The sequence below is a fragment of the Orcinus orca genome, chromosome 11 (genome assembly GCF_937001465.1).
Source record: "Orcinus orca chromosome 11, mOrcOrc1.1, whole genome shotgun sequence".
NCBI classification, from domain to species: Eukaryota; Metazoa; Chordata; class Mammalia; order Artiodactyla; family Delphinidae; genus Orcinus; species Orcinus orca.
In genome coordinates this window covers 65,948,774-65,975,771 of record NC_064569.1, presented here as the reverse complement: position 1 = coordinate 65,975,771, position 26,998 = coordinate 65,948,774, and the positions used below count along the sequence as shown (strand labels likewise).

General features: G+C 34.1%; 1 protein-coding gene and 1 long non-coding RNA gene across 18 annotated transcripts in view; both read left to right on the top strand.

Annotated features, from left to right (window-relative positions):
* The window catches only part of PPFIA2 (PTPRF interacting protein alpha 2), a 475,585-nt gene that overhangs the window by 83,626 nt on the left and 364,961 nt on the right, over window positions 1-26,998 (top strand). For 12 of the 17 annotated variants that reach the window (XM_049694307.1, XM_033407163.2, XM_049694309.1 and 9 more), the window contains one exon: window positions 1,197-1,250. The exons of the other annotated variants lie outside the window; for them this stretch is intronic. In XM_049694307.1, the coding sequence (XP_049550264.1) occupies window positions 1,197-1,250 (54 nt within the window). The remainder of the gene's footprint in view (window positions 1-1,196; window positions 1,251-26,998) is intronic. 17 annotated transcript variants of the gene reach the window in all.
* On the top strand, window positions 19,564-25,229 carry LOC125960435 (uncharacterized). The gene is made up of 2 exons (XR_007470103.1): window positions 19,564-19,927; window positions 24,972-25,229. It is a non-coding gene; the product is annotated as an uncharacterized LOC125960435 (long non-coding RNA).

Below are 26,998 nucleotides of genomic sequence, written 5' to 3'. Positions count from 1 at the left end.
CCTTTAATGTTTCCTGCACGTGCTCATTTGAGTCCCATATTTATTGTTAAGATTCCCCATTTTTGAGATACCAGTGAAATGATGTAATTGAGTCCCAAGTGAATTAGTAGCATGTCTTCTTAATGATATCCAGGTGTTGGCTGTTTCTCTGATCATAGATATTTAAATTTCTTTTCCTTCTATCTTTACTCAATCATCTTTCTTTCATCTTTGATTTCTTACTGAAATACATTTCCCCAGGTTCCTCAAACCTATCCATTCAACTAGATGCAAACAGATAAGAAGTGACCAGGGTCACAATAAAGAAACATTTTAGCAAAAACTGTAACTTACCAATTTAGCCCCAAACTCCTATTCATCTACCTATGAGCAGACAGGTTTTTTTGTTGTTGTTGTTTTGTTTTTTCGTTTGGGAGGAGTGGGGGGATGGTTTAAAAATTAAAACAGTTGCAAACATTAAAGTCCTGAGAGATTTTACTTAAAAACCTAAAATTCTAGCTTCTTTTGAAAAAGCCATATGATTAGTAACCCTGGGACCAAAGCCGTACAACTGATAAGGCTGAGCTCTAGTTCCTAAAACAGTGCACTTGTTCTCGAGTTTGTCACAGCATCACCCATTTCTTCATTTGTGATACCTTTGTCAATTGTAATCATTTCTCAGGCATGATCTACTGTGGTTACCGATTTAAGATTAGAAATCAATCCTTATAAAAGAATAGCTAATCTGTCCATATCTGTTAATATTTTCATCTTCTATGTATAGTAATAGAGTGAACTGTAGATAATTAGATTTTTTTGTAGTTTAAGCATTTTCCATGGGTTCAGTATTTGCAAATAATATATTAAATTGCAGTTTCATTAAATTTTCTTTTTTCTGTTCTGCCCTCACTTCAGCTTCTTAGAGAATGAAACATCTGCTTTCCCACCTAGAGCCATTTTCTTTACATATTTCAAAAATAATTAGTCTGTTTGTATTTTTTTTCTATTTACAGATTATACAGAGTTGGAGAAAATATCTAGATTTTTAGATATGACAGTTGGTATAGCATTACAGTGTGTAAGATTGTCTCAAAACAAAACAAAAATATAGCTGACTGCCCTAACTTTGTAGCTAAAGAAAATATTACACTGTGGGACTGGGAAATTCTCCATGCTGTTGAGTGGCATTTTACAATCAACACCTCTCCCCTTTTCAGGATATCGAATCCCTAACAGGAGGGCTGACTGGTTCTAAGGGGGCTGATCCACCGGTAAGTTAGATTCTTCCTTAAATTTAACTATTGACGAAATGAATTATGTACATACCAGATCATCAGAGTTACTTGTATACAAGTTGTCATACAGGTAACTTTTTGAAATAGTTTCTTTCAAAACTTTATAGCTATTGCAGTAACTAATACAAAAATGTGAACTTGCTCTGAGGTGTCATTTAGTGTTTTAAAAAGTTTTAATACTCATAAAATTCATCTCCATATGTTGATTCTAAAAATAAGAATAAAAGCTTCATTAGTATGTGTAAACACCTTATGTCCTACTAACGGGCTACAAAAAAAGTTAAAGTTTTTTGGAACTTGAGAGTTTACCATTGTAAATAAGTGTATGATTTCAGTTGCAATATACTTTCTAGTTACTGAGAAAAAATTATTTTATCAGCCCATTTTTTTCACAGTATTGATTCTTGATATTGCTGTTTCTTTCCTGCTTTACCCAGGAAGCTTCTAGAAAATTGGAGAAAGTGCTTGAAAGTTTTAAAAGATTATCATTTTTAGGCAATAGCAAGAGATTGATAGTCTAGTATTGGAACATTGTAGTCCTTTCTGTGATGTCTGATTTCAGAAAACATTGAGTAAAACAACATTCCTGTGATTTCATGCTTGAGGCACAAACATGAGTTCATGGTGTATATCTAAAGTAATAAAATTCAATTTATTTCAACAAACAGCCAATGCATAAATTTGTATCACTGCTTGCTTTTCACTTAGCACTGTGAGGTTTAATGTGGAACACACAGAATCCTGTGTTGTCAGTTTTTAGCTATACTTCATCTAGGCATCTAGCTGAAGTATATAACTACTTTAAGACACCACTGAAGTGTTAAAAAGATAACTTTCAATTGTAGCTCTTTCTCTCCTGTCTCACTCTCATGTGTCTCATGATGTTGTCTAATCTTCATAATGCTCCTAAAGTAGGCTAAACAACATGTTTTAGTCCTTTCCCTTCCTTTTGTTTTCATTGTCTAAATTTATGCAGGAAAAAAAATGTACTGTCTTCAGATAGCTGCTTATATTTAGTCCCTGAACCTATTATACTGCAGCATAAGACAAGATGAAATATAAGTCAGTGTAGTAGTGTAGGTGACTGCTTATGTGATGTAATTTCATCCTGCTGCTTTGTGTTATGTTTGTGCATAGCATTCAACTTTTATTAGAAGAAAAAGTTCATTTCCTTTAAAATACCTCCCTCACTGTTCACTGATTCCTGAAAGAATTCTGCGATTAGAGATAAGTTGGTTTTAAGAGGATTTGTCCCTTGTTCAAAACTAAACTAAACTAAACACCTCTCTTCTGCATGTGACCATAAAACTCTTACCTGCTATTTACATATTAAAATAAATTAGTTTATCATATCCTTTCAAGAAAGCAAGTTTCTAAACATGAAAGATTGAGTCAGCATAAATCCTAGTTACTGAAAGGAGCCCCTTACAGGGGAAAAAGGTCACAGAAAGGAAAGATGGTGACCTAAAGGCGAACTTAATCAACTTAATTCCCAAAAGCTAAAAGTGAACTGTATATTTGTCTGTATTTTTATACTACATGTGTGTATGTCTTTTTTTCTTTGGACATAATTTATAATATTACGAAGATATAGGTTCTCTCTTGGCCATCCCTTACCATGATGATGGGTATTTTATACTGCTACCTACATTTTCTGAAATTCAATGGTAGTGCTTACTTTATAACTTTTTGTAGAGTGGAAAACATCACACAAATGTCAGAGTACATAAGAGCTAAGACAATCTAGGGTGTTAACAGTATACATACATTTAGTGTTTCCCACTGTTAAAGAGATATTGAGAGGATATTACCAAGAGCTAGGTAATAAAATCACTTTTTAATCCTTTATAAAGCTTATATAAAGTAGTCTAAGTATGAAGGTAAAATGGTAATGGTGTCTAGAGTTGCTTCAGTCATTTAAGAATAAGGCTTTGAATTAAGCTATTGTTTTTGCCCCCGTTAGAAAACTGAAAGTCAGATTAAATTATACATAACCTAAGTCCATTTGAAGTTTCATATTACTTTTTCCTTCTTTAAAAAAAGGCCTTTCTAATAGATTATCTGAATACTGTTATCCATTATCCATTTCTAAAGTTGTGTCTTTTTTATAAATGTTGACAGTGTATTACTAAACCCATTGTATGATGAAATTTTCATTGGTAAGAAATTCAAGTTCCTATAATTTTTTCTCATTGAACAGAATATATAAAGTGTTGAATGAATGGTCTCTCACAAGGATATGTAGCTGTGGAGTAATTTCTTTACCAGTATAATAGAAATATCAGATACATCTTTAAATATAAATGGCATATTTAAAAATTGAAAAATTTTCTGTGGGTGGATATAAATATTATTTCTGAAGCATTAGGAAAAAGTGAATTTTGCATTTTTTCAAATAGTAAGCATGTATAAAAAGTTGCAAATGTCAAATTTGCAAATGTCATTATAAATAAATTTGCATATCTGGTAAGAATAAATTTGAGTGACTCCAGGAATATAGTTTGCATTAATATTTTTATTATTTAATATTTTTAACAATATGTTAAGTACATTTTTTGAAAATTCAACAAGTCTCAGTTTTAATGCTAATAATAACAGAGAATCACTCATTCATTATTTTCAGGGGCAATTCAGGAAGTTTTATAATGGCTTTCTTCTGAAAAGAATTTCAAAAAGTATGTTTTTAAATTTGTAAACTGGAAATCAGTTGCTGCTACAAATAGAACTTGCAGATTTTTCTAAATCACATAGTTATCTTAGAAAATAAACCCTTCTATCATTAAGAAAAATATGGCCCATTATGTTAACTTAAAATTGTCTTTGAAAATTTGTATCAAAGATATTCTACATTCTGCATATATTTTTCATTCATAAAAATTAGATCACAGATTAACCTCCAGTGTAAAAACATAGCATATATTTACATATAAAAATAAAAAGGAAATAGATAATTAAAATCTAAAGGGTAAAATATCATTATTAAGTGCTTTTTTAATATACCATTTTTCTATAGTGTTTTAAATTTAAAATATTACCATTATTAAAAATGAAGAGCTTGTGAAATGTATAGGTGTCAGGGATATCCCTCATTATCAAGTTGTCAGGTCATCAGGCCGGCCGTTAGGAAGGCCAGGGTAAGGTCTAGGTAACTCAGTTTCTGATAGCCAAGGGGATTTTAGATGCTGAAAAACAGGTATAAAGCATGAATAGTTATACTGCTATACCAGCTGAACCTGGTATCTGGAGAGCTGTGGATATGCAGGTCCATGTGGTACCAGTAGTGTGACAGATCACTGTCCTGTTTTGAGCCCATGAGCTGGTGACATAAAGGATTTGGAACCTCAGCCTGGAGCCAGGATTTGTCCCAGACTGCGAGCTAGGTCTAAGTCTGCAGGTGGGTTTTAGTAGCTCAGCTGGCTTGTCCACAAAAGTTAAATTTCGTGATATAGATCTAAACAGATTAATGTATACAATGAGGGGAGTTTCTCTTTGTCATTTGGTTTAAGAAACTTTCTGATTATTTATAAACTGATAAAAACTAGCTAGTTACTTTCCTATTATTTCTGATTCTTTTTGAGGGTTACTATGGACAAAATCTAATAAAGAGTAATGTGGGACAAACCCTAGACTATATGAAACAAATTACTGAACACACTGGTCAAGTGTCGAAGTGTCCTGATAGTTCACAGTTCTATTATCAGTGTTTGAATCAAGTCCACCTCATTGCCTCATCCAGGACTTACAGCAAGAATGCCACTGGGGCTATTCAGTTCCTCCCTTGTTTTTCTTTCTATTTGTTACCCCGGAGTGAGAAGCTCTATAAATTTGCTTCCTACACAACTTAGTATTTTAATTGTTCTAAGTTTCCGTTATTCAAATGCTAATGGTTCTCTTTATTTCTAGAGTGTGATGAATAAGTGAGTATGCATCTAATTGGTATCCTTGGGCTTGATATGCACACTGTCCTGAACATTCTCCAGCTCTATTAATTCTTTCCCCACTGAGGAACCAGAATTGTACATTCCATGTTTTTGTACTTTCTGTTCTCATTTTAATGGTCTTCCTGATGGTTCTTAGCAATTTGAGTAAACACTCCACAGAATTTAAAACAAATTCAATTTCCTGAGGGTGCTATTTAGACCAGGTTATATATTTTTCATATTGTAGATAGCATTAAAATTTTAAAGTCTCCAAAACTGATCTTAATTTGATTATTCAAAAAATGCCAATGTTCTACTCACTTGCTTCAAAAGATAAGGAAATAAAATATGTGAGTCTGAATTTTTATCTAATTTCATTTCTTTCAGCCTGAATATTATATTGCTATATTACTAACTTTCATTCTCGTATTTGTTTAGTCAGAATTCAGTGTATATTTGAGTGTATGCTGTTTGCTAGACATTTGTTTAGGTTTTGGGAATACAGTGGTAAACAATTCACAGTTTCTTATTTCAGAATCTTACAATATAGTGGAGTAGACAGGTTGGTAAAAACTAATTACAATATAATGTAAGCACAGGATGAAATGAAAATAAGAGGATCACGTAATCCAATTGATGGGAGTAAAAAGGGGCTGGAGGATCAAGGAGGGCAAATAAAAGAAAATAATATCTAATTGTAGAATGAGTTGAAGTTTGACAACTGAGAAAGGTGGAACATGGAATTTTAAGTAAGGAAATACTATATGCATAAGTTGAAAATTAGAAAATAACTTACAGTGGCTAGAGGATGAAATAAGCTGAAGGATGGGAGGTAGTGGTGAGATAGAAGGTAAAAGATTAATCCAGGGCAAGAAGTAATTTCATGGAAAAAAATTGTACTCTATACTAAAGAACATGAGGACCCATTAAAGTCTTTAAACAGGAGAGTCACTTAATCAGCTCTGTCCTCTAGAAACATTTTTCTGACTCTAGTGGAGAGTGATTTAGAGAAACGACTAAGCAGGAAAACCATTGAAAAAGGCTCTTGCAGTCATCCAAAGGAGGGATGACAAAAATGATAATGGTGATTTTTTTTTGTCTGTCCTACTACATTATAAAACTAATTGAGGCAATGTCTCAGGGGAAAGTCAACATTTTATTTTGTTTAAAACAATAAATTTTTAGTATGAGCCTATCAAGTGACAGTGAGAATGGAGAGGAATAAACTGATTCATGAGCTATTAAGGACTTAGTGAACACACAAGAATAAGTGGTTGTTTGGAGGAAGGAGAATAAAACTTATTGAAGAGTCAAGGATGATTTTGAACTTTCTAATTTGGCAATTGAATGGATAAAGGTACCATACATAGAGACAAGAATCCCATGAGGTAGAGCATTTCTGGAGGGGGGATATTGAGTTCAGTTTTGGACACATTAAATTGAGGTGACAGAGTTTGGAATATATGAATGATTTTGGAATTTAAAGGTTAGATATCATTTATAGCCATTAACTTGAACATGTAGAAAAGTTAATTGACACTGTTGGAGCTGATGAAATCATTCCAAAAAAATGTATTCTGAATGAGAAGATAAGAGTTCAGAATAAACCCCTGAGGAAGAAAAGCATTTAAAGGTCAGAGGAAAGGGAAAGGGAAAATTAAGAGGAAGAGTATTTCTCAAAAAAGATAAAACAGGTTGGTTACAGGAAAGAATACCAGGAAAGTTTGTAATCACGAATGCCAAGGTCAAGAGAGGGTGGTGAAAAGGGTTATTAGCAGTTTCAGGATGTTGAGAGTTCAACAACAGAGTGCCCCACTGAAATTTAGCAACAAGAGGATAAAGGGTGGTCTAGGTGAGAATAATTTTAGTGGAGTAATTCAGGTAGAATCAAGTTTCCAGTGGCCTAAGAAATTAAATGGAAGGTAAGAATTGGATTCAGTGGCTAAGGAAACAATTTCTAAGTGTTTAATTATGAAGGAAGTGAAAAGAAATAATAGCCAATATAAGCGATGAGGCTGAGAGACAATTATTTTAAGGAGAGAAAATTTGAGTGTGTTGAAACATACGGAAAGCACATAGAGAGGGAAAAGAATTTACTGAGGAAAGAGAAGTTAATTAATAGGTCATTGGATGAAACAGAAAAAGATGGATTCCAGAGCATGTTACACAGAAAGAGAAATGTCGCTTCAGATGTGAAATGGAAGTAGAAAAAAAGAATGGAAACTGATGCAAACATTTTTGTAGGTGGGGATCTTAAAAAGTTGCAAGAGTTTCCATTTAATCGTTTCTGTTTTCCCCACAAAGTTAAAAAGACCTAATTAGCTGACAGTAGTGGGGAGATGATGGGTTAAGATATTTCAGGAATATAGAGAAGATGCATCTAGCCATTATGGATTGTGGGAGAATTAGGTAGACCATAGATGGATTAGTGGAAAGTGTTGGGGTACACTTGTAGGCAGTGAATTTGTAGTGGTTATAAATAAACTCAAAGGTGTGTTTTCTTTTCCTCCAACGGTGCTCTGTAGCCCAGGTATGGGCGGGGGTCGGGGGGATGCCTACAGTCATTTTAATTTCAGGCTGTGGTTCTGCCAGTCAATTACTGTGGAAGGCCAATGGAGCAAGATGATTGAGAATATTAGCAAGAATGTCATAAAGTCTAAGCTGAATAAGAATTTCAGTGAAGGTAGGAAGGGATTGATGAAGCAGAGTATTCAGGGTCTCAATAAATTTGAAAAACAGGGTGTAGGAAGAGGGATACAGAATTGTGGTGAGAGGGTAAAATGCTTGATTTAAGCATTTTAGGACCAAAACATTCCCAGGTGCTGGTAAGACCCAAGTTGTGGTCATGGAAATGGATGAAGTACAGAGGGAATGAAGCTCATTGGAACTGATGACATCAAGGAACTGAGAGGCCAGTTGGATGGATTATCTATGTGGACCCTGCAGTCTTTTCTACCTATATTTACTCCCTTGATAATCCTAGCCTGTTTTACAGCTTAAGTGCCATCTAGACACTGATAACTGAATAATTTACATCTCTAGACTGGATCACTCCCCTGAACTTCAGACTTGTATATCCAACTAAATATTTGACATGTCTACTTGTATATCCAATATGAATTTAAAGCATAACAAATTAAAAACTGAGCTTCTGGTCTTTGTCACTCTCCACAAACCTCCTGCAGTTTCCCACCTATCAATTAATGGCAATTTCATGCACTATTTACAAAGTTAAAGCCTTAGAGTCATCCTATGAGTTCTGTCTTCATAATTTGTTGATAATTTAACCAATTTTCAGAAACACCCCTACAAAATTACCACCTTGATCAGAACCACCATCCTTTTCATATGTCCTTTTTCAGTGAACCAAGCAGGATAAATTTCTTAAAATATGAGTCAGATCATGTCACATCAAGGCTTAAATCATCATTGGCTTCCCATCAGAATAAAATCCCCAAAGCCCATGGAGTGGTTTCTAAGATGCTTCATGACTTCTCACCTTACAATTCCTCTAGGAACTCATCTCATACCTTCCTTCCCATAGTTCATTCCAACTTGATATCCCTTTACCTGGGTATGCTGTTGCTGTTATTCCTTCTGCTTACCATACTGTCTCCACAGATAGCCCCTAAACCTACTCTCTCACTTTCCTTGGGTCTTTTGTTCAAATGCTAATTTATCAGAAAGATCATCCAATATTCTTTTCTCTGGCCCTATGTGTTTATTGTTTGTTTTCTTCTACTATAATATAAACTCCATATAGTCAGAGGCATTGTCTCTTTTGTTCACTATTATATTCCAAAGGTCTAGAATAATACTGTTATGTGAGTTCCTCAGTGTATATTTGCTGAATGAATAAGAACAAATACTGTCAAACACATGATTTATATGATCATATTTGTGTACTTAATATATTGATAAGAACTCTAGCAGAATACCTTATGGAGAAAGGGATTGAGGCTGTTATAATAATTCTGGAATGAGATTACACGAGTGTACTTCAGATTATGGTAGTGGTAGCAAGAATTAAAATAGCAGAGAAAAAAAACCTTACAAAGGCAGTATTAATAGAATCTTCTGGTGGGAAAAGAAATAGGACTCAAGGATAACTACAAATATTGGCCACTGGGAAAAATAACAGCAGTGCAAAAATCATAAGGATATATTTGGATACTGAATATCTTATTTATTTATCTTGTTTAATATCATTAAATATAATCCCTTTGAAAGCAGAAATTTCTGCCTGGTTTATAACTACACTCCAACAAACGAATGAAGAAGAGGAATTTAATAGGTCTTCAGATGGAACAAATGGAAACCAAGTATTGAAAATTTCAATAAATAAGAAAGTAAAAGATGTGAAGTGGAACTTCCATTGTGGATTCAAAATTTTACTTAGAGCCTCAAAGCATAGTACCATTGGTGATAAGCATCTCCGCATTTCATGAAGAAGTGCTAAACATACCCACAGACTTACTAGTTAATAATTACAGTAGTATCAGTCCTGCCACTGTGAATCACCACCTTTAGCCTCTCTAAGTGAAAACCAGAAAGGACTCATTAGCAGAATTTCAGCCGGTAAGAAGTAATGCAGAGTTTTTACTCTCATGAAGAGAAGGGTGTCCTTCTCCTAAGCCAAATGGGAGTGGACCCAAAGGAATGACTCATAGAAGAAGGCAGTGTTATCTCTGTGTTTAGATTTTATTCAACAGCTATATCAGCGGGCAATTCCATGGAATATATGTAAGGCAAGGGGAGAAGGAAATTAATGTGTATCCCTTAGAGTTTGAAGATATACACATAACAACTGAATCAAATGTTTGCTTCCTATGTGCCGGTGTGGATAGGGGATAGGGAAGAAACGAATCAATAACTTCATTTTAATTATTTAACTTATCAATATTTTTAACTAGTCAGCTAGTCAGAATAGGTACTTAAAATATTGAAGTCATGAATATGTAGCCAAAATAATGAAAGATAGTTCGTATGCAGGAATTTTGTCGTGAGAGAAATGTAATGCTTTGTATATATGATACCAAAAGATTTCTGTGTTAGGTAATTTCCTATTCATTAATGCATTACTGATTAGACCTATTTAAGCATCTGTATTTCAACACAAGCTACTTATTTAGAGGGCACATTTGAACATGGTTTCCTATATTCAAACATTTATATCATGTTTAATATGAAAGTGAGCAAAGAGATATGAATTATAGACTAACATCTAAAAGTTGGGTTAGAATAACACTGAATGAGGAAGCACTTTTGAGATCTCTCAGCATATTGTTTCACTGGTGATTAATTGTGTTAAGAAACATTTTAGAAATGATTTTTTCCAGAATAGGAGAAGTTATTTGGGAAGCTTAAAACAACTTCTTGTTAGAAATAAGGGTCTTAGTTGTTACTTACTATTAATTTCTCATCAATCTATAAGAATAAAGGTACTTCAAATTTTTTGAGGGAAAAGCAATATATTAATGAAAAAGGACATAATAAGTAAAATAAATTAGGAACTTGCATTATTGCAAAGATATATTATTTTTGTTAATAATAATAAAACAATAAACTATATATTAATATATACTCAGTTTTCTGATCATATAAAGTTTAATATGAATCATTTTAATTTACCTATCTTTGTTCCTCAAAATCCCTATTACAGTTCTGTCCAAAATAGTAATATTATTTCAATTACAGACATTGTAAATACTTGTATTTTATTCTTTTCCTACCTTTTCTATTTCTCTTTATTTTTATTGTACATAAATTTATTTGTACATATGTGTGTGTATTTATATATAGCATATATAAGCACATTTAAGTATATATATAAATATATATAATATATATAAACATACATATTTATATATATTTCTTTTTTTTAAATTTTAATATGTATTTTCTCCTACAAAAAATGGGATTTTTTTTAGTTTCTTGACTAAACAAGAGGCTGGTTTCTAATTAGACTGCTCTTATCCAACATAATAAAGTGGGACTATTTTTATTCTTGATATTCATCTTATTCATCTTATTCAAAGATGCTTATAATTTTGGATGTTTATTTGAAAGACAGATGGATGAATACAGCTTTATACATGTAATTGCTCATTAAAATGTGAAAAATATAAAGTAAGAATAAAAGTTTATTTAGGAAACATATTTGTAATGCTACTGTGTATGCAGTACTATTCTGGGACTTTAGAAAAAATAAAAGATATCAATTCAGTGCTATAGATTTTTGCACTCTAACTGGTTACCAATTGTTTCTTTTAAAAACATGATTGATAAGTGTAAAACAATGGTACATAGATAAATACTTTCGTGTTATATGGAAATAATCACAGTAAGTGTGTTTAGGGGGGATTTTAGTTTTATTTTTTTGGAAGACTTGTTTTGAGAGGTGAATGTTGAACCAGATGTTGAAGATCTAATTTGCATTAAGCTAAAATCTTTATTTTGGATGGAAGGAATTAAGGGTCTTTCTCTCGTATCCAAAAGTAGTTCAACTCTATAGACTTTAGCAACTCATAAAACTGGCTATTGCAACTTATTTATAGTACATCAGTTTAAATTTAATTGCTGAAGTTTAGAGTATAAAATTAAACCTGGTCTTGGGGTACTTTTTTAAAAGTATATGTGAGTTATTTTTTTCTAGGGAGCCCCAGACACCCTCCAGGGGCCTCTGCAGCTTCATGGCTAAACACCTGTTCAGCCTCAATGAGATTAGACTATGGGCCAATTCTTATTTGGCCATTCCAGAAAAGAGTCATGATTGCACCCAGCTGGCCCTCTAAGAAGGAGGGTCTGATGAGCCACTCCTGCATAGCCTGAGGCAGTAGAATTTGCACAGATTTAGGGCTGCTGCTGTTGCTTTTCCAGGGATCCCAGTGAGGTGATGCACCACCTCGTTTGGCAAAATGAGAAAGGAGCTAGTTTTCTGATGATTTGCCCCATTCTACCACTGGTATTCATCAAATGTTGGCTGGAGAAACTGCACACTTCTGTGGCTCCCCTATTTCCTCATTAGGCTTCCAGAGGAGGCAGCATTGAGGCTTACTTGTCCTTCTAGCCCTGCCTAGGAACTTGTGTTGCCATGTGAAGGAACTTACCTGGAAGGAAAACAACTTATTCTAACTACCTTTCAGTAACTACATTGTCTTTTTCAAATGCACACTCAGGGAAACGTGAATCAGCAAAATGTGAATGCTGAAATTACATGCATATTCTCTTTTTTCACTTAACATTAATTATAACCACTACAGGCACTTTAAAAAGGAATCTGATTATATATTCATAACAAAGTTATTATTTTGCAAAATTATTATTTTCAGTTGAAATCTGTGTTGTTTCAAGAATACCACATAATAGGAATATGCCTTATGATAGGCTATTAAATTATTTTTCAAAAGATATTTGAGAATAGGCTATTAAATTATTTTTCAAAAGATATTTGAATATACTTATTTATAAGTATAGGCTATTAAATTAGTTTTCAAAAGATATTATTCAAAAGATATTTGAATTCAAATATCTTTTGAAAAATAATTTAATAGCCTATACTTATATATATACTTATAAAATTATAAGTGTTATAGGAAATATACTTATAAAATTATAATAAATGTTATAGGAAAAGTAGAAGAGTTATAATATTAAAAATTTAATATGTGGCTAAAAATGTTCATCAAAGTCCCTGGAAAGTTGCAAAATCATCTTTTGGCTATATAACAAATTCTCCAGATATCTTATATTTTACTCATAGGAACAATTTATATTTTTATTGGAGTATGGTGGAAAGTTTTGTGGTAATGCTAGTTATTTTTTCTATTTTTCCTTTTCTTCATCATAGATTAAAATGAGTAATCCACATGAGTGACTATTTTTCTTCTATGGACAAGCTTTTTGAAAAAAAAAAATTAAAAATCTTGGTATTCATATCCAGAAACACTGGGTTTCATTTAATTTACATTACCATTCTCTAAAAGGCCAGGAAATTCACTAAAATTTGATATTACAACCAACATCATTATTTTAACTTTTAAATAAGTGTATATAAGTAATTGTATTAAATATAAGTGGAAGTAATTGCATTAAATATAAGTGGAAAAAATAGTCACTGTGAAATAAAGACTGTCTGAATGCATTTTTTTTTTTTTTTTTTTTTTTTTTGCGGAACGTGGGCCTCTCACTGCTGTGGCCTCTCCCGTTGCAGAGCACAGGCTCTGGACGCGGAGGCTCAGCGGCCATGGCTCACGGGCCCAGCCGCTCCGCGGCGTGTGGGATCTTCCCGGACCGGGGCACGAACCCGTGTCCCCTGCATCGGCAGGCGGACTCTCAACCACTGTGCCACCAGGGAAGCCCTGAATGAATTTTTTTAAACTACGTGTAGTTTATAAAAGAAATCTAAAATATGGTAATAAAGGTTGAAACTAAAATGACAGAAAAGATATACCATATAATACTAGGTAACAAAATAAAGCAGATGCAGCTATATTAATATCAGAAAGTGCAGTCTTTCATAAAAAATAGTAAATATAAAAAGAGAGATACTTAAATATAAAAAATGGTATACCAGGGGGCTTCCCTGGTGGTGCAGTGGTTGAGAGTTTGCCTGCCGATGCAGGGGACACGGGTTCGTGCCCCGGTCCGGGAAGATCCCACATGCCACGGAGCGGCTGGGCCCGTGAGCCATGGCCGCTGACCCTGCGCGTCCGGAGCCTGTGCTCCACAACGGGAGAGGCCCGCGTACCGGAAAAAAAAAAAAAAAGGTATACCAGGAAAGTAGAAATTTTATATGCTTATGTACCTAATAACAAACACTCAAAATATAGAGAACAAAAGTTAGCAGAAATAAAAAGAGAATTAAAATGCCCTTTGTCATGGTGGAATATTATAACACTTCTTTCAGTACCTGACTGAACAAGAAAATAAAATCTGTAAAGATAATGATAATATGAGCAATGTGATAAACAAGATTGTCTTCAGTGATATATAGAGAATCTTGCATTTTATTTCCCAAAATTGACCAAATGTGGATCATACAGGAAAACTCAACAAATTTCAAAGAATTGAAATCATACAGAATATGTTCTCTTACAATAGCAGAATTAAGCTAGAAATTGATACAAAAAATGAAATTAAAAAATGATAAATAGAAAGTACTTAAGTTTTTGGAAAGTATGCTCTTTGCTTCTAATTAACTCGTTGGTCAGAGAATTCAAACTAAAAATAGGAAAAAAATGTTGAATTTAGTGATATTAGGGTACTACATATTGAAACATATTAGGAGGTAAAGCCCCACTTAGAAATTTATATCATTATTATATGTTAGAAAAAATAAAGGCCAAAAATCAATGATCTAAGCATTATCTCAAGAAGCTAGGAAATAAAAGAGCAAATAAAACCTAGGGTATATAGAAAGAAGGCAAAAATGAAGCTAGCAGCAAAAATTAATAAGGTAAAAATATTTAAATAAACACACCATTGTAAAGCAATTATACCCCAATAAAGATGTTAAAAAAATAAAATAAATAAATAAAATGGAATATAAAATAAAAAATATATATATTTAAATAGAGTATAAACAAAGCTAAACGTTGGGTTTTTTTTTTTAAATTAACTGATAATTCTTTGGTGGGTTGGTAAAGTTCAAAATAATGAGGCTATTTTGAGCACAATTTATGCTGATGAATTTGAAACTGTAGATGAAATGAGAAAATTCCTAGGAAAACACGTCTTAAACCATGTTAACCCAAGAAATTAAAAAGTGCCAATAATACTTCACATGAAAGAAATGGAATCATCAATTAAAAAATCTTTTCACAAAGAAAAATCCAGGGCCAGATGGCTTCACCTGTGAATTCTGTTATCGTTTAAGGGAGGAATTATACTATTAAAATTTCTAAAAGACAATTAAAATGAAGAAGCACTTCCCAAGTCGTTTTATGAGGTGTATTATTTTTCTATTTCTGTGTAACAAATTACCACAACCTAAGATGCTTAAAGCAACACACTTATTATCTCAGTTTCTGTGGGTCAGAAGTCTGAGGATAGCTTAGGTAGGTCCTCTGCTCAGAGTTTTAACTGGTTGCAATCAAGGTGTGGGCTAGGCGGCATTCTGATCTGGAGCTCCGGGTCTCCTTCTGAGATCACGTGATTATTTGTATATATGTCTATATATACATGTATGTGTGTGAGTGCTTGTGTGTATATGCACATATACACACATGTGTGTAATGATGGTTATGATCTCCATTACCTTTGTCATTCATATTCTCTTTAGTTAGAAGCAAATCACAAGCCCTGTGATGCTCAAAGGTGCGCCCCATATTCATCCCTTCTATAAACCCCCTGCCCATGCTCAAAGGGAGGGGTTTATAGAATGGATGAACATGAGGGCCACTCTTAGGTCTGTCTGCTACATGAGGCCAAAAAGTCTTAAAGCAAGACCTGAAATATTACCAAAATGTTAGTTAATTAAATGAAGCAATACATGAGTATATGACATCAGGACCTAGTTGGGTTCCAGAAATGCAAAGTTATTTTAACTTTCACAATTCAGTGAATGTAATTCTCTGTGTTAATTAATAGAGAAAAGAATTCATATGATCATCTACACAGATGCAAACTAAATGTAGATAAAAATTCAGCATTTGTTTATAATGATATTTTTATATCATATAATGATCATGTAATGACTTAATATCATTACATATTAATGATATAATGATTATTTATCATGGTAAAATTTCAACATTCTAGAAATAGAATGAACTTTCTTATTAATTATTGAATGTCATTATTTTATTCAAATGTTTATTGAGCAACTAATATTTGCCAGGAACTCAGCTGTTTTCCCTGTTTATATACACTCATGAGAATGTCTTCCTTTAAAATACTGACAGCTCTCCATGCACATTCACTATACAGAGAAGATTACTCTACTTATCAAAGTACTTACACATCAAAAGTACACACAAAGTACTCTACACTTACCATAATGTATAGCTGGGTTTATTTCTATTTAATAATAAATATTTTTCTCCCACCCTTCTATGTTTATTTCCTTCCTTTTTATTTAACCAAACAGTAGATCTTCCAGATCTTTCTATATTTAACAGCTGGAGATGTCTAACTTTCAAAATTCATTTAATATAATTACTCCCTTTTAATGGCTAGATCACACAAACTTACTTCTTGGCCAACCGTACGAAATTAATGAAATAAAAAATCTTTGAGGAAATGTGACTTTCACCCTAGTTTGATTTTTTTTAAAGTGTAAAGAAGATAGATTATAGAAGATAGAAATAAATTATGTGATATACTTTCCAGATTATAGAAGATAGAAATTGTGTGATATACTTCCCAGATAATTTGGAGCATGAAAATTTTGTAACCTGTAATAGTTACACTCATTGTATAGAAAGATAACCAGCACCAGAATGAAGATTTAAAAAGTTATATTATTTTTGTTTCACTACTCTGTGCAGAACTTTAATTCTACAAACCAACCACCAAAATGCATACATAGTAAATGATAATTAGGTAGAGGTTTATATTAATATTCTTTTAAACTACTGATAAATGTCTGGAATTATGTTTATTTTATGGTTGTTAACATTGGGACTTAATATATCGCAGCCTAAAAAAGTTTCCAGTATAAAATAGTCTTTACCTGGTATTGTTTTTAGAGGATGTAACTAGTATTAAGCTAAAGAGTACAGTTGATATCTTGGATCATATGGTAAGACTCCCTTCCTTCCTTCCCTCCTTCCTTCCCCCCTTTAAAATTTTTACTTATGGATCTATTTCTTTCAAAGCACTAATCAACTCTTTACATTGGATTACATGGCAATCAGTCTTGATTTGCTTATCTAAACTAAATGATGTTGGATGCCATAAACAACACAGGAAGAATGCTGTGTCCTAGTCCTTAAGAAATGTAGTTCTAAAGTCGTCAAGGAATTAACTTACGTTCACATTTTCAGTGCTATTCAAACAATTTTAAATATTTATTTGGACATAAAGCAATTCCATTTTCAAGATATTGTAGTAAGAAAGGTTGCTGTAGATACTCAAAACGAAGTTTCATTTATATTAATGTTGAAGATGTGTCAAAAATTGAAATGTATTGCCAAAGTGTAACTCTAAAAATGCAGATTTTGCTAAAGTATATAAAGGTTTTATTTAACTATCATATCAAGCAGAGTATCCATAGCCACTCATCTAACTCTTTTATTATTTTCTATCAAGGTTAGATTTAATATGAATGACTGAGAAGGCAACTTTCTTTCCTTTTCTTAAGATGTTATTGCCTTCGGCAAGCTAGTTTTTATGGAAGCAACAAAAAAAATTTCCTTTTGCAGATCTATCAGAGAACTCTATAATCCTTACTCTCAGATTAACAGACTACAAGTTTTATATTTAGTTTTCTTGAACTTTAGATGTTTTTTCTCAACAGCTCATATAATACAAAGTGTTATTGCCTTATGTCTTCCCTTTTCCTTTCCATTATTTTCTCATATTTTATCATTAACACCCGTTTAGATTTACAGGTGTTTTTGTTCATTTTATTTTCTTCCTCACTTGTACTCTTTACTCCTCAAGTAATTTTGTTACTCTTCTCCGTTTCTTAAATACTCCAGCTGTTTCTTGCTAGCTTCCTTTGAGTATGCATGATGACAAAGTTAAATTAAGAAATACTCCAAAAAAAAGAGAAATATCCTATGTTCTTAACTGATCATACAGAGCATGTGCGTGTACACACATACACATAAACACGTTACTATATAATGTTTTTTCTTACATTTATACATTTATATTTAGTATGTATATATGTATACATACACATATATGTAAACTTAAATACTCCACTGAAATTATACATGTTTGGCTGGTGTTGTGAAGGAAACAACAGGGGGCTATAATTAAGAATGGAAGACAAGGTCAAGGAAGTTCTCTCTGAGGAAGTGACTTCAAAAAGATGAATTACCTGACGAGTAGATGATGAATGATCTGGGAGAATGTAATAACATAAGGAGAGTAGTGGGTTAAATAGTGTTCCCCCCAAATTCATGTTTAGCCAGAACCTTGGAATGTGACCTTATTTGGAAATATAGTCTTTATAGGTGTAATTAGTTTAAGATCTTGAGATGAAATCATACTGGATTTAAGGTGGGCTCTAAGTCCAATGACTATGTTCTTATAAGAAGAGGAGAGCACACAGAGAGACATGTAAAGGAGAATGTCATGTAAAAATGGAGACAGGGATTGGAATCATGCACCTATGTATCAAAGAATGACAAGGGTTGCTAACAATCACCAGAAACTGGGAGAGAGTCATGGAATAGATCCTCCCTCAGAGTTTCCAGAAAGAACCGAACCTGCCCAACTACTTGATTTCAGACTTCTGGCACCCAGAACTATCCAGTTCTGTTTTAAGCTACCAAGTTTTTGGTAATGTATTATAGCACCCTTAGGAAACTAAGACAGGAATTAAGAGTGACTAAAGTTTAGTAAGCTAAGGACAAAGTGCATTTTCTTGGAGTATTACATTTGATTGGAGTAAGAGAAAATAGCCAGATCATGTCGTGTCTTACAGAAGTGTGGATTTTATTTCAAGTGCTATAGGAAGTCATAGGAGAGTTTATGTGAGAAAATTACATAGGATTTATGTGTTAAAATAATATGCTGGATGCTCTTAAGAACTGAGTAGAATAGGACAAGAATTGAAGCAAGGAGAACCTGGTAAGCGGGTCGGCTACTGTAGAAGTCCAGGTAAGAGATGGCGGGAGTTTGGTGTAGAGTCATGGCAACAGAGAAGTAAAGCAGGCTGAGATCTATTTTGAAGTTAGAACTGATGACTTACTGATGGATTGAAAGTGCATGATGAGGAAAAATGTTAAATGCCTTCAGCTACTGGGTAGATGTTCATGAAATTTACCAAAACAGAGAACACAAGGAAGATAAAAACTGGGGAGGAGTGAGAAAGGAGGATATTTTTAAACTTTTTATTTTATATTGGAGTACAGCTGATTAACGATGTTGTGGTAGTTTCAGGTGCACAGCAAAGTGACTCAGCCATACATATACATGTATCCATTCTCCCCCAAACTCCCCTCCCATCCAGACTGCCACGTAACATTGAGCAGAGGTTCCTGTGCTGTACAGTAGGTCCTTGTTTGTTATCCATTTTAAATATAGCAGTGAGTACATGTCGATCCCAAACTGCCTAATTTTCCCTTCCCCCCCACCCAGTAACCATAAGTTCATTCTCTAAGTCTGTGAGTCTGTTTCTGTTTTGTAAATAAGTTTATTTGCATCATTTCTTTTTAGATTCCGCATATAAGGGATATCATACGATATTTCTCTTTCTCTGTCTGACTTACTTCATTCAGTATGACAATCTCTAGGTCCATCCATGTTGCTGCAAATGGCATTATTTCATTCTTTTTAGTGGCTGAGTAATATTCCATTGTATATATGTACCACATCTTCTTTATCCATTCCTCTGTCGATGGACACTTAGGTGACTTCCATGTCTTGGCTATTGCAAACAGGGCTGCAATGAACATTGGGGTGCATGTATCCTTTCGGACCATGTTTTTCTCCAGATATATGCCCAGGAGTGCCATAAACAAAATGGAAAGACAACCCACAGAATGGGAGAAAATATTTGCAAACAATGTGACTGACAAGGGATTAATCTCCAAAATATACAAACAGCTCATACAGGTAAATATCAAAATAATAACCAACCCAAAAAAAAAAAATGGGCAGAAGACCTAAACAGACGTTTCTCCAAACAAGATATGTAGATGGCCAAGAGGCACATGAAAAGATGTTCAACATTGCTAATTATTAGAGAAATGCAAATCAAAACTGTAATGAGATATCACCTCACACCAGTCGAAATGGCTATCATCAAAAAATCCACAAACAATAAATGCTGGAGAGGGTGTGGAGAGAAGGGAACCTTCCTACACTGCACTGTTGGTGGGAATGTAAATCGGTACAGCCACTATGGAGAACAGTATGGAGGTTCCTTAGAAAACTAAAAATAGAGCTACCATATGACCCTGCAGTCCCACTCCTGGGTGTATATCAGGAGGATGTTATTTAGCTTGACATATGTGAGTTCTTTACATGGATTGAGATTTAAATTTCAGGGACTCCAGTATGTAAATAATATTTAAAGGCATGGGAATAGTTAAGGTCATCTAGGGAGAGAGTGTAGAAAGAGAGAAGTCCAAGCCAACACTGAAGCTAATTAGAGGAAAATATGCAATATAGGACATTAAATAAGAAGCTTCCTGCTGGAAAATATATGAATGTTATGTTATAGAAAAAAACAGGTAAGTAGGGATTTTCCTCAGCAATACATTCAGAGTAAGTCTCTGGAATTTCTGTGTTTTTAGTCTTTATGCTACTTTTTACTATTTAAGACAGGATAAGGAATTACTGAAGCAAATTGCCAATGACATTTTTGTAAATCCACAAATCTAATTCACATTGCTTTTGATAGCTTCTACGAGTAATAAACTTCAATAACATTTTGTCCTTAACTTCACAGCCAGTTCAAATAGTAAACTTTAAAATGTTTATATGTAAAATCCAACTGAAAAGAAAGGTGGATGCAAACATATAGCCCATCCAAAGTTTGGTTCATCAATATGGTAGAACTGGTCTTTTACAGTCAGTCCATTTTTACACTTATATACTGTAGAACTGGAATTGACCTTACAAACTGTATGGCTGTATACCTTTACAAATAAGGGAATCAAGATTCAGAAAGACAAATAACCTTCCGGTGGTGGTCATATCTTGTTAGTGGCAGAAGTGGAACTAAGATCACTGGTTTTCTTTTGGCTGGTCAAAGCTGCAACTGTGGAAACCCCGCTTTGGAATTAATCACAAGGGGATGCTGTCTTTAAAAGGCAATATTAGATTTTAGTTTCATTGAGGGAAAGAACAAAAGAGAGAATATTTATTAAATACTGTGATTATATGAGATAGAAATAAAGTCTTAAGAAATGACCCTAGGGTTTAATCCCAATTTTATCACTTTAATAAGTGCTTTGATTTTAGACCAGCTACTTATTCTCACAGAGCATCAGTTTTCTCATCTGTAAAACTAAACCCGCATTTCATTGTTTTGTGAGGATTTATCATAATCCTTTAGTAACTATAATTAAGATTCTGAGCCTCTTGTAGCCTTCAGACATAACACCATTAAAGTAACACAATTTTGAATCATCACCTTGGAAGCTGGCCTTGATAGGAAGAGTCAAGTAGAGGGAAGAGGGAGAAAATAATGAAAAAAGAGAGAAAAAATAGCATTTTTACGTTTTAGTCATGTACATACAACATTGATACATTGACATTGTATCATGTACATGCTGGGAGATTTGTCTAAGTATTCCTGTAACACCCTCAACTTTCAGAAGACTCTGCATGCCTGTGCTACAAAATGGGTGGAGGGGAAATTTCTCTTTGCATTCTTGGGCCCTCCCTAGCAATAGACTACTGTAGCTTGTTATACATTGTGAAGAGCCAGGAAAAGGGAGACTGGGAGTTCATAGTTCGACTCCTCCAGCCTTAGTGTTAAGCTGGTTCTGTGCATCAAGCCTCAGGACAGGGTCTTTCTCTACTTCCCTGGACCTTCCCTAGTGGTCTAGAGTTTTCTACCCTCCCTCCAAGGCAGCTGACCTCTGTCTCAAATCAGTAAGTGTTTCCACAAGCTAGTCTCCTGCCCTTCCCCCATGGCAATGGACCTCTTTTTTATATCATTGCAAAGTCCTAGAATTAGGTCGGTTTCTTCCTCCTCTCCCAATGGCAGATGTTTTTTTTCCTACTGGCCATGATGGTTAGAGGAGGTGGATTTCTATTCCACTCCCAGTGGCAGCTGACCTTGTCCTGGGAACAAGGAGTGAGAGGATTCTCTGTGCCCTCCCTAGTGGCAGCCAACTTCTGCCTGGGACTTAGGGCAGGATTTCCCTTCCTTTCTTTTGCAGACAGATGACTCTTCTTATCAAAGCAGGACAAGAAAGATGTTAGATGCTAAAAGGGTTCTCGCCCTTTCCTCAGTGACAGACACCTTTTTCTGTTTTTATGCCTATCCCCAAACAGCAGTTGAGCCCATCTTATAAAAAACTGATGGTGGAGCTGGTGCAGGAATTCTGATATCTCATGATAGCCCACACTAGGCTTTTAAGAATTTGTTAAAATGTGAGTTTATTTCTTCTCACCTACTTCTATGACTGCTTTTACTTGTCTCAACAGTTTGAGCATCCTGTGTTTCCTCAGAGGGTCTTGCCAACCTTGAGTATTTGATTTATCTGGTTGCCTTGCATCCTCAGCTCTCTGATTTTTAAAGGAAAAATTATGATGTTTTTAGATCACCTTTTTTTTTTCTCATTGTTAGCATAGGAGCAATGTTCTCTTAACACTTTCTGTTATCCTAAGTGGAAGTAGAACTCCTCACCTGATTTATTTTATTTTTTTATTTTTAAATTTAAATATTATTTTATTTTATTTTATTTTGTCCACACTGTGCGGTATGTGGGATCTTAGTGCGGCATGCGGGATCTTAGTTCCCCGACCAGGGATCGAACCCGTGCCCCCTGCAGTGGAATCTCGGAGTCTTAACCACTGGACTGCCAGGGAAGTCTCTCACCCAATTTTTTTTTTATCCAGTATTAGAATTTATTATTCTTCCTTTGGTTGGTTACTAGGTAAGCTCTTTACCTAGTACTGATGAGTGATGTGAACAAATAATATAAAATTTTGAACATTATCATGGGCCTTAGAAGGTGAGAAGTAATACTCTGAGAGACTTGAGGGAACTAAGGGCACTGAAGAAATAGCAAATTCAAACTTCCTACCTCATACTCAAGAAATGAGATTCTTGAAAGAAATGGTGAATAAAAAAAAAACCACAGTCATTATTCATTCCTGCTTTATATCTTTCCTTCTTTTTCTCTTTTTTCTCCCCCCCCCCTTTTTGCTTCCCCCCACCTTCCCCAATAGCTGAATTCTAGTTAATAAAATGTGCTTAATGTATGACTTCTTTGTACTTGGCTTGATATTTAAGATTTTCTAGACACTGTTTCCATGCTATATTGTAGCTTCCCTCTATATCCAGAGAAGAACTTCTGTTCCAGACAAACTTATATTCTTATTATCTTTCCCTCCATGTTTTTGCTTATGTATAAAATGCATTTTCCCATTCATGTCCTAACTCTTAATTTTTAAAACATCTAAATTCTCAGTAACTGAATTGCTACCACCACAACTTATTTGTACATTTAACATTTTTCAAATAAAAATCTGACTTTAATCCAATGTGAAATAAAATGATCAGTAAAAATAAATTTTAAGTAACAAATGCATTTTCACTGCTCATTTGATCATTTACAATATGCTGAACCCTGTACTATATCTTTGCGCACTATACAAATATAGAACAAAACTACTTTCTGTTGGAATTTTTAAATAAAGAGCACCACCTTGTGGGAATATATGCTTATATGTAATGGAAGACAGGAATAATAAGTCATTTAAAAAATAGTGCTTATAATTTATACTATACTAAATTATTAGCATAGAAATAAAACCTCATGCTTTTTCCAAAGGAAAATTAAAAGATGGAAAGATGGAATTAGAAAAATTTTATTATGCAATCATACATCAATTTTTTTCATATTTAATGAATCAATAAAAATCCTCTGTAAAATTATAACTACTAATGATTCCTTTTATAGGAACATTATTTTAGAACTAGTTTTTAGCATAACATAATAAATAGCATTATAAGGAACTATTAAGATGACCTGACCCCCAAAAAGCCTTTCATTAAAAGTAGGGAAACCAGAATTGAGGGAGTGAATTTAGTGTGTCCACAAACTTATGTGTAACCAGTAGAGGGCTAGACGTGGTCATGAAAACATCATTCCTGTTTGCCTGACTGGTTTTGATCAATTGTCAGACATTAGAATATAGTAATAGTTCATTGACCAGTACTGGGGAATCCTTCATTGATCTGTACCGGGAAATAGATTACTTAACAAAAGCGAATTTTGTTATCATAATTTTAAAAATACATACCATATAATATACTATTGTCTACTTAAAAATAATACTCATTTTTCTAGAATCTTTCTGTGGCACATTATCCCTGTTTTTCTAACAATAGATAATTAATGCATCTAGTATTTAATGGAATTTAACTTGAAAAAAACTTAACATATATTATGGATTAGATTGATACTGGTTCTTTTAGAGCTTCCACGTTTGACATTATTTCATCTCAACTTACTTTCAAAGGTTGGACTAAAGTTTGGTAATATTCCTCTTGCAATAGTGAGCCCAGAGCTGGAAAGTATTTCCTCCTCCCAAATATAAAAAGAACACAGGTTTCATCATCTTACAAAATCAAACATTGTACTTATGCTTTGGGATTCCAAATCACCTTACTACTTTTTGATAACGTCATATCACTCTTCTATGCTGAAACTGTGGAAGAATAAAATCCATTCTGGTTTTTGTTCTTTTAATGGTTTATTTTTCAAACATGGGATTTTCTTAAGCCAGGTTTTCCCCACCCTGTTCTAACATGTTTGAGTTGGGCAATTATTTCTAATGAAACTAAGCATCTGACTTTCATTCTTTCAGTTTGTTAGAATCTTTATATATCCTGATTCTGTTCTTTGCTCCTTATTTCTGTAACTTTGAGTGATAAATATAATCTGTAAATGTGCCTTTGTGTCTTCATATACAGCAACAGCAAACTATAAAGGTTCAGTTACAAAAACTTGAGTCTTGCTAATGGTGACCAACATTCAGGTGACTCACAATCCAGTTATTCATTCTGATAAGAAACCATCTCACCATCATATCTTCCAGCCTACATGCCCTTATCTTTTCTCCAAAAGCCTCAACTCAGACAAGCAAACCCACCAGGATTATTGGACTATAGCAATATTTCTCTCTCTATTCTTATAACCAATTGTAATTCAAATAAATAATTTTACTTGTAGCTGTTTTCATTCATAATTTATTACATCTAATTAAAGTATGACTCTGAAGAACTACTAGTCACAGATTTATTGGATTTTGCATGATTTCAGACATCATTATACAGGGTAATGCATGGTAGCTTTAGGACAGGAGTCTGTAAAGGTATTTTCGTAGTTGAGAGGTCTTTGGTGTTTTTCTTTTAGGTTTACATGAGCCAGGTGTGTTCAATAGACAGCAGTGGCAGATGTTTCAAGATAGAGAGCAGAGCATGAGAAGTCTCTTGAGACTTTGATTCAGAACTCATACAACCTCATTTCTGGAGCATTCTGTGGTCCTTAGTATATCACGTGCCAGTCCAGATTCAAGGAGGAGGTAACTGTAACTCCACTTGTTAGTGGGTGGATCTGCAAAAAAATTGTGGTCACTTTTGTAATCTACCACAACCAGACTTGTAGCCATGGAATTGGAAAAGGTACTCTTTTTGGGTTCCTGGACCACATTCCAATGTGCATGTGTGTGGGGGGGGAATGTCTGATAATTTAATTCAGTTCTGACACTATCTATCCAGAGATAGCATCAGATTCCACAGGTTGAGGGCTCAGTCACATAAGCCCCCACCCCCCACACCAGATACACACACACACACACACACACACACACACACACACACACACTCTCTCTCTCTCTCTCTCTCTCTCTCTCTCTCTCTCTCTTACACATTTTCAGACACCAGTCAGTTGTAAGCTCTGGCTAAATAACCTGTGCTTCTGACCAATAGGCTATAGATTGGAGGTTCCAACAGCTCCCTCTTTGAGTTTAATTAATTTGATAGAGTGGCTCAGCAAACCTGTTTACTCGCTAGATTACTATTTATTATAAAAAGCTATAACTCAGGAACAACCACATGGAATAGATGCATAGGGCAAAGCATGAAGAAATGGTGCGGAGTTTCCATGCCCCCTCCAGGTACACCACTTTCCCTGAATCTCCACTTGTTCACCAACTGGGGAGCTCTCCAAACTGTGTCCTTTTGGGTTTTCATGGAGGCTTTATTACATAGTCATGATTGATTAACTGCTTGGCCATTGGTGACTGAACTCAATGTCCAATCCCCTCACCCCTCCCTGGAGGTCAGTGGGTGGGATTGAAAATTCAGATCCTCTAATTACTTGGTTGGTTCCACTGGCAACCAACCCCCTTTCTTAGGAGCTATCCAAAAGTCACCTCATTAACATAAAACTTTATCACTCTCCACACTTAGGAAATTACATGGGTGTTGGGAGCTGTGAGCGAGGAATCACACAAAGACCAAATGTATATGAGTAATATAATCTGGTCATCTGAATGACCAAATATATATATATATATTTTTTTTTTTCACAGTATCACCATACACACTGTGAGACAATAATCAATGGGACCTGGAATCAGAGAAACAATTGAAGAAGGGAGAAAAGTCAAATTAAATCATTTGACTTAAGAGACTTTGTAAATGAGAAGCAACATAATTTACGTGCTTAAAGATTTACAGTAAAGTTGACTTGGATTAAAAGTCTGTTCAATTTTATCACTAATTCCCTTCCCTAAAAACTGACCTTAGACATGTCATTTATTTTTTGTAAGTTCTGATTTGTTTCTTCATTTGCAAAAAACTGGAAATGATAATAGCTACTTCATTATGTGATTGGTTGGATTAAATGAAATCATGAAAATAAAGTGCATAACTGAATGCTTGATAGAGTAAGGGCTCAAAAAATGTCATTAGTATATTATTTGTAGAATTAATAA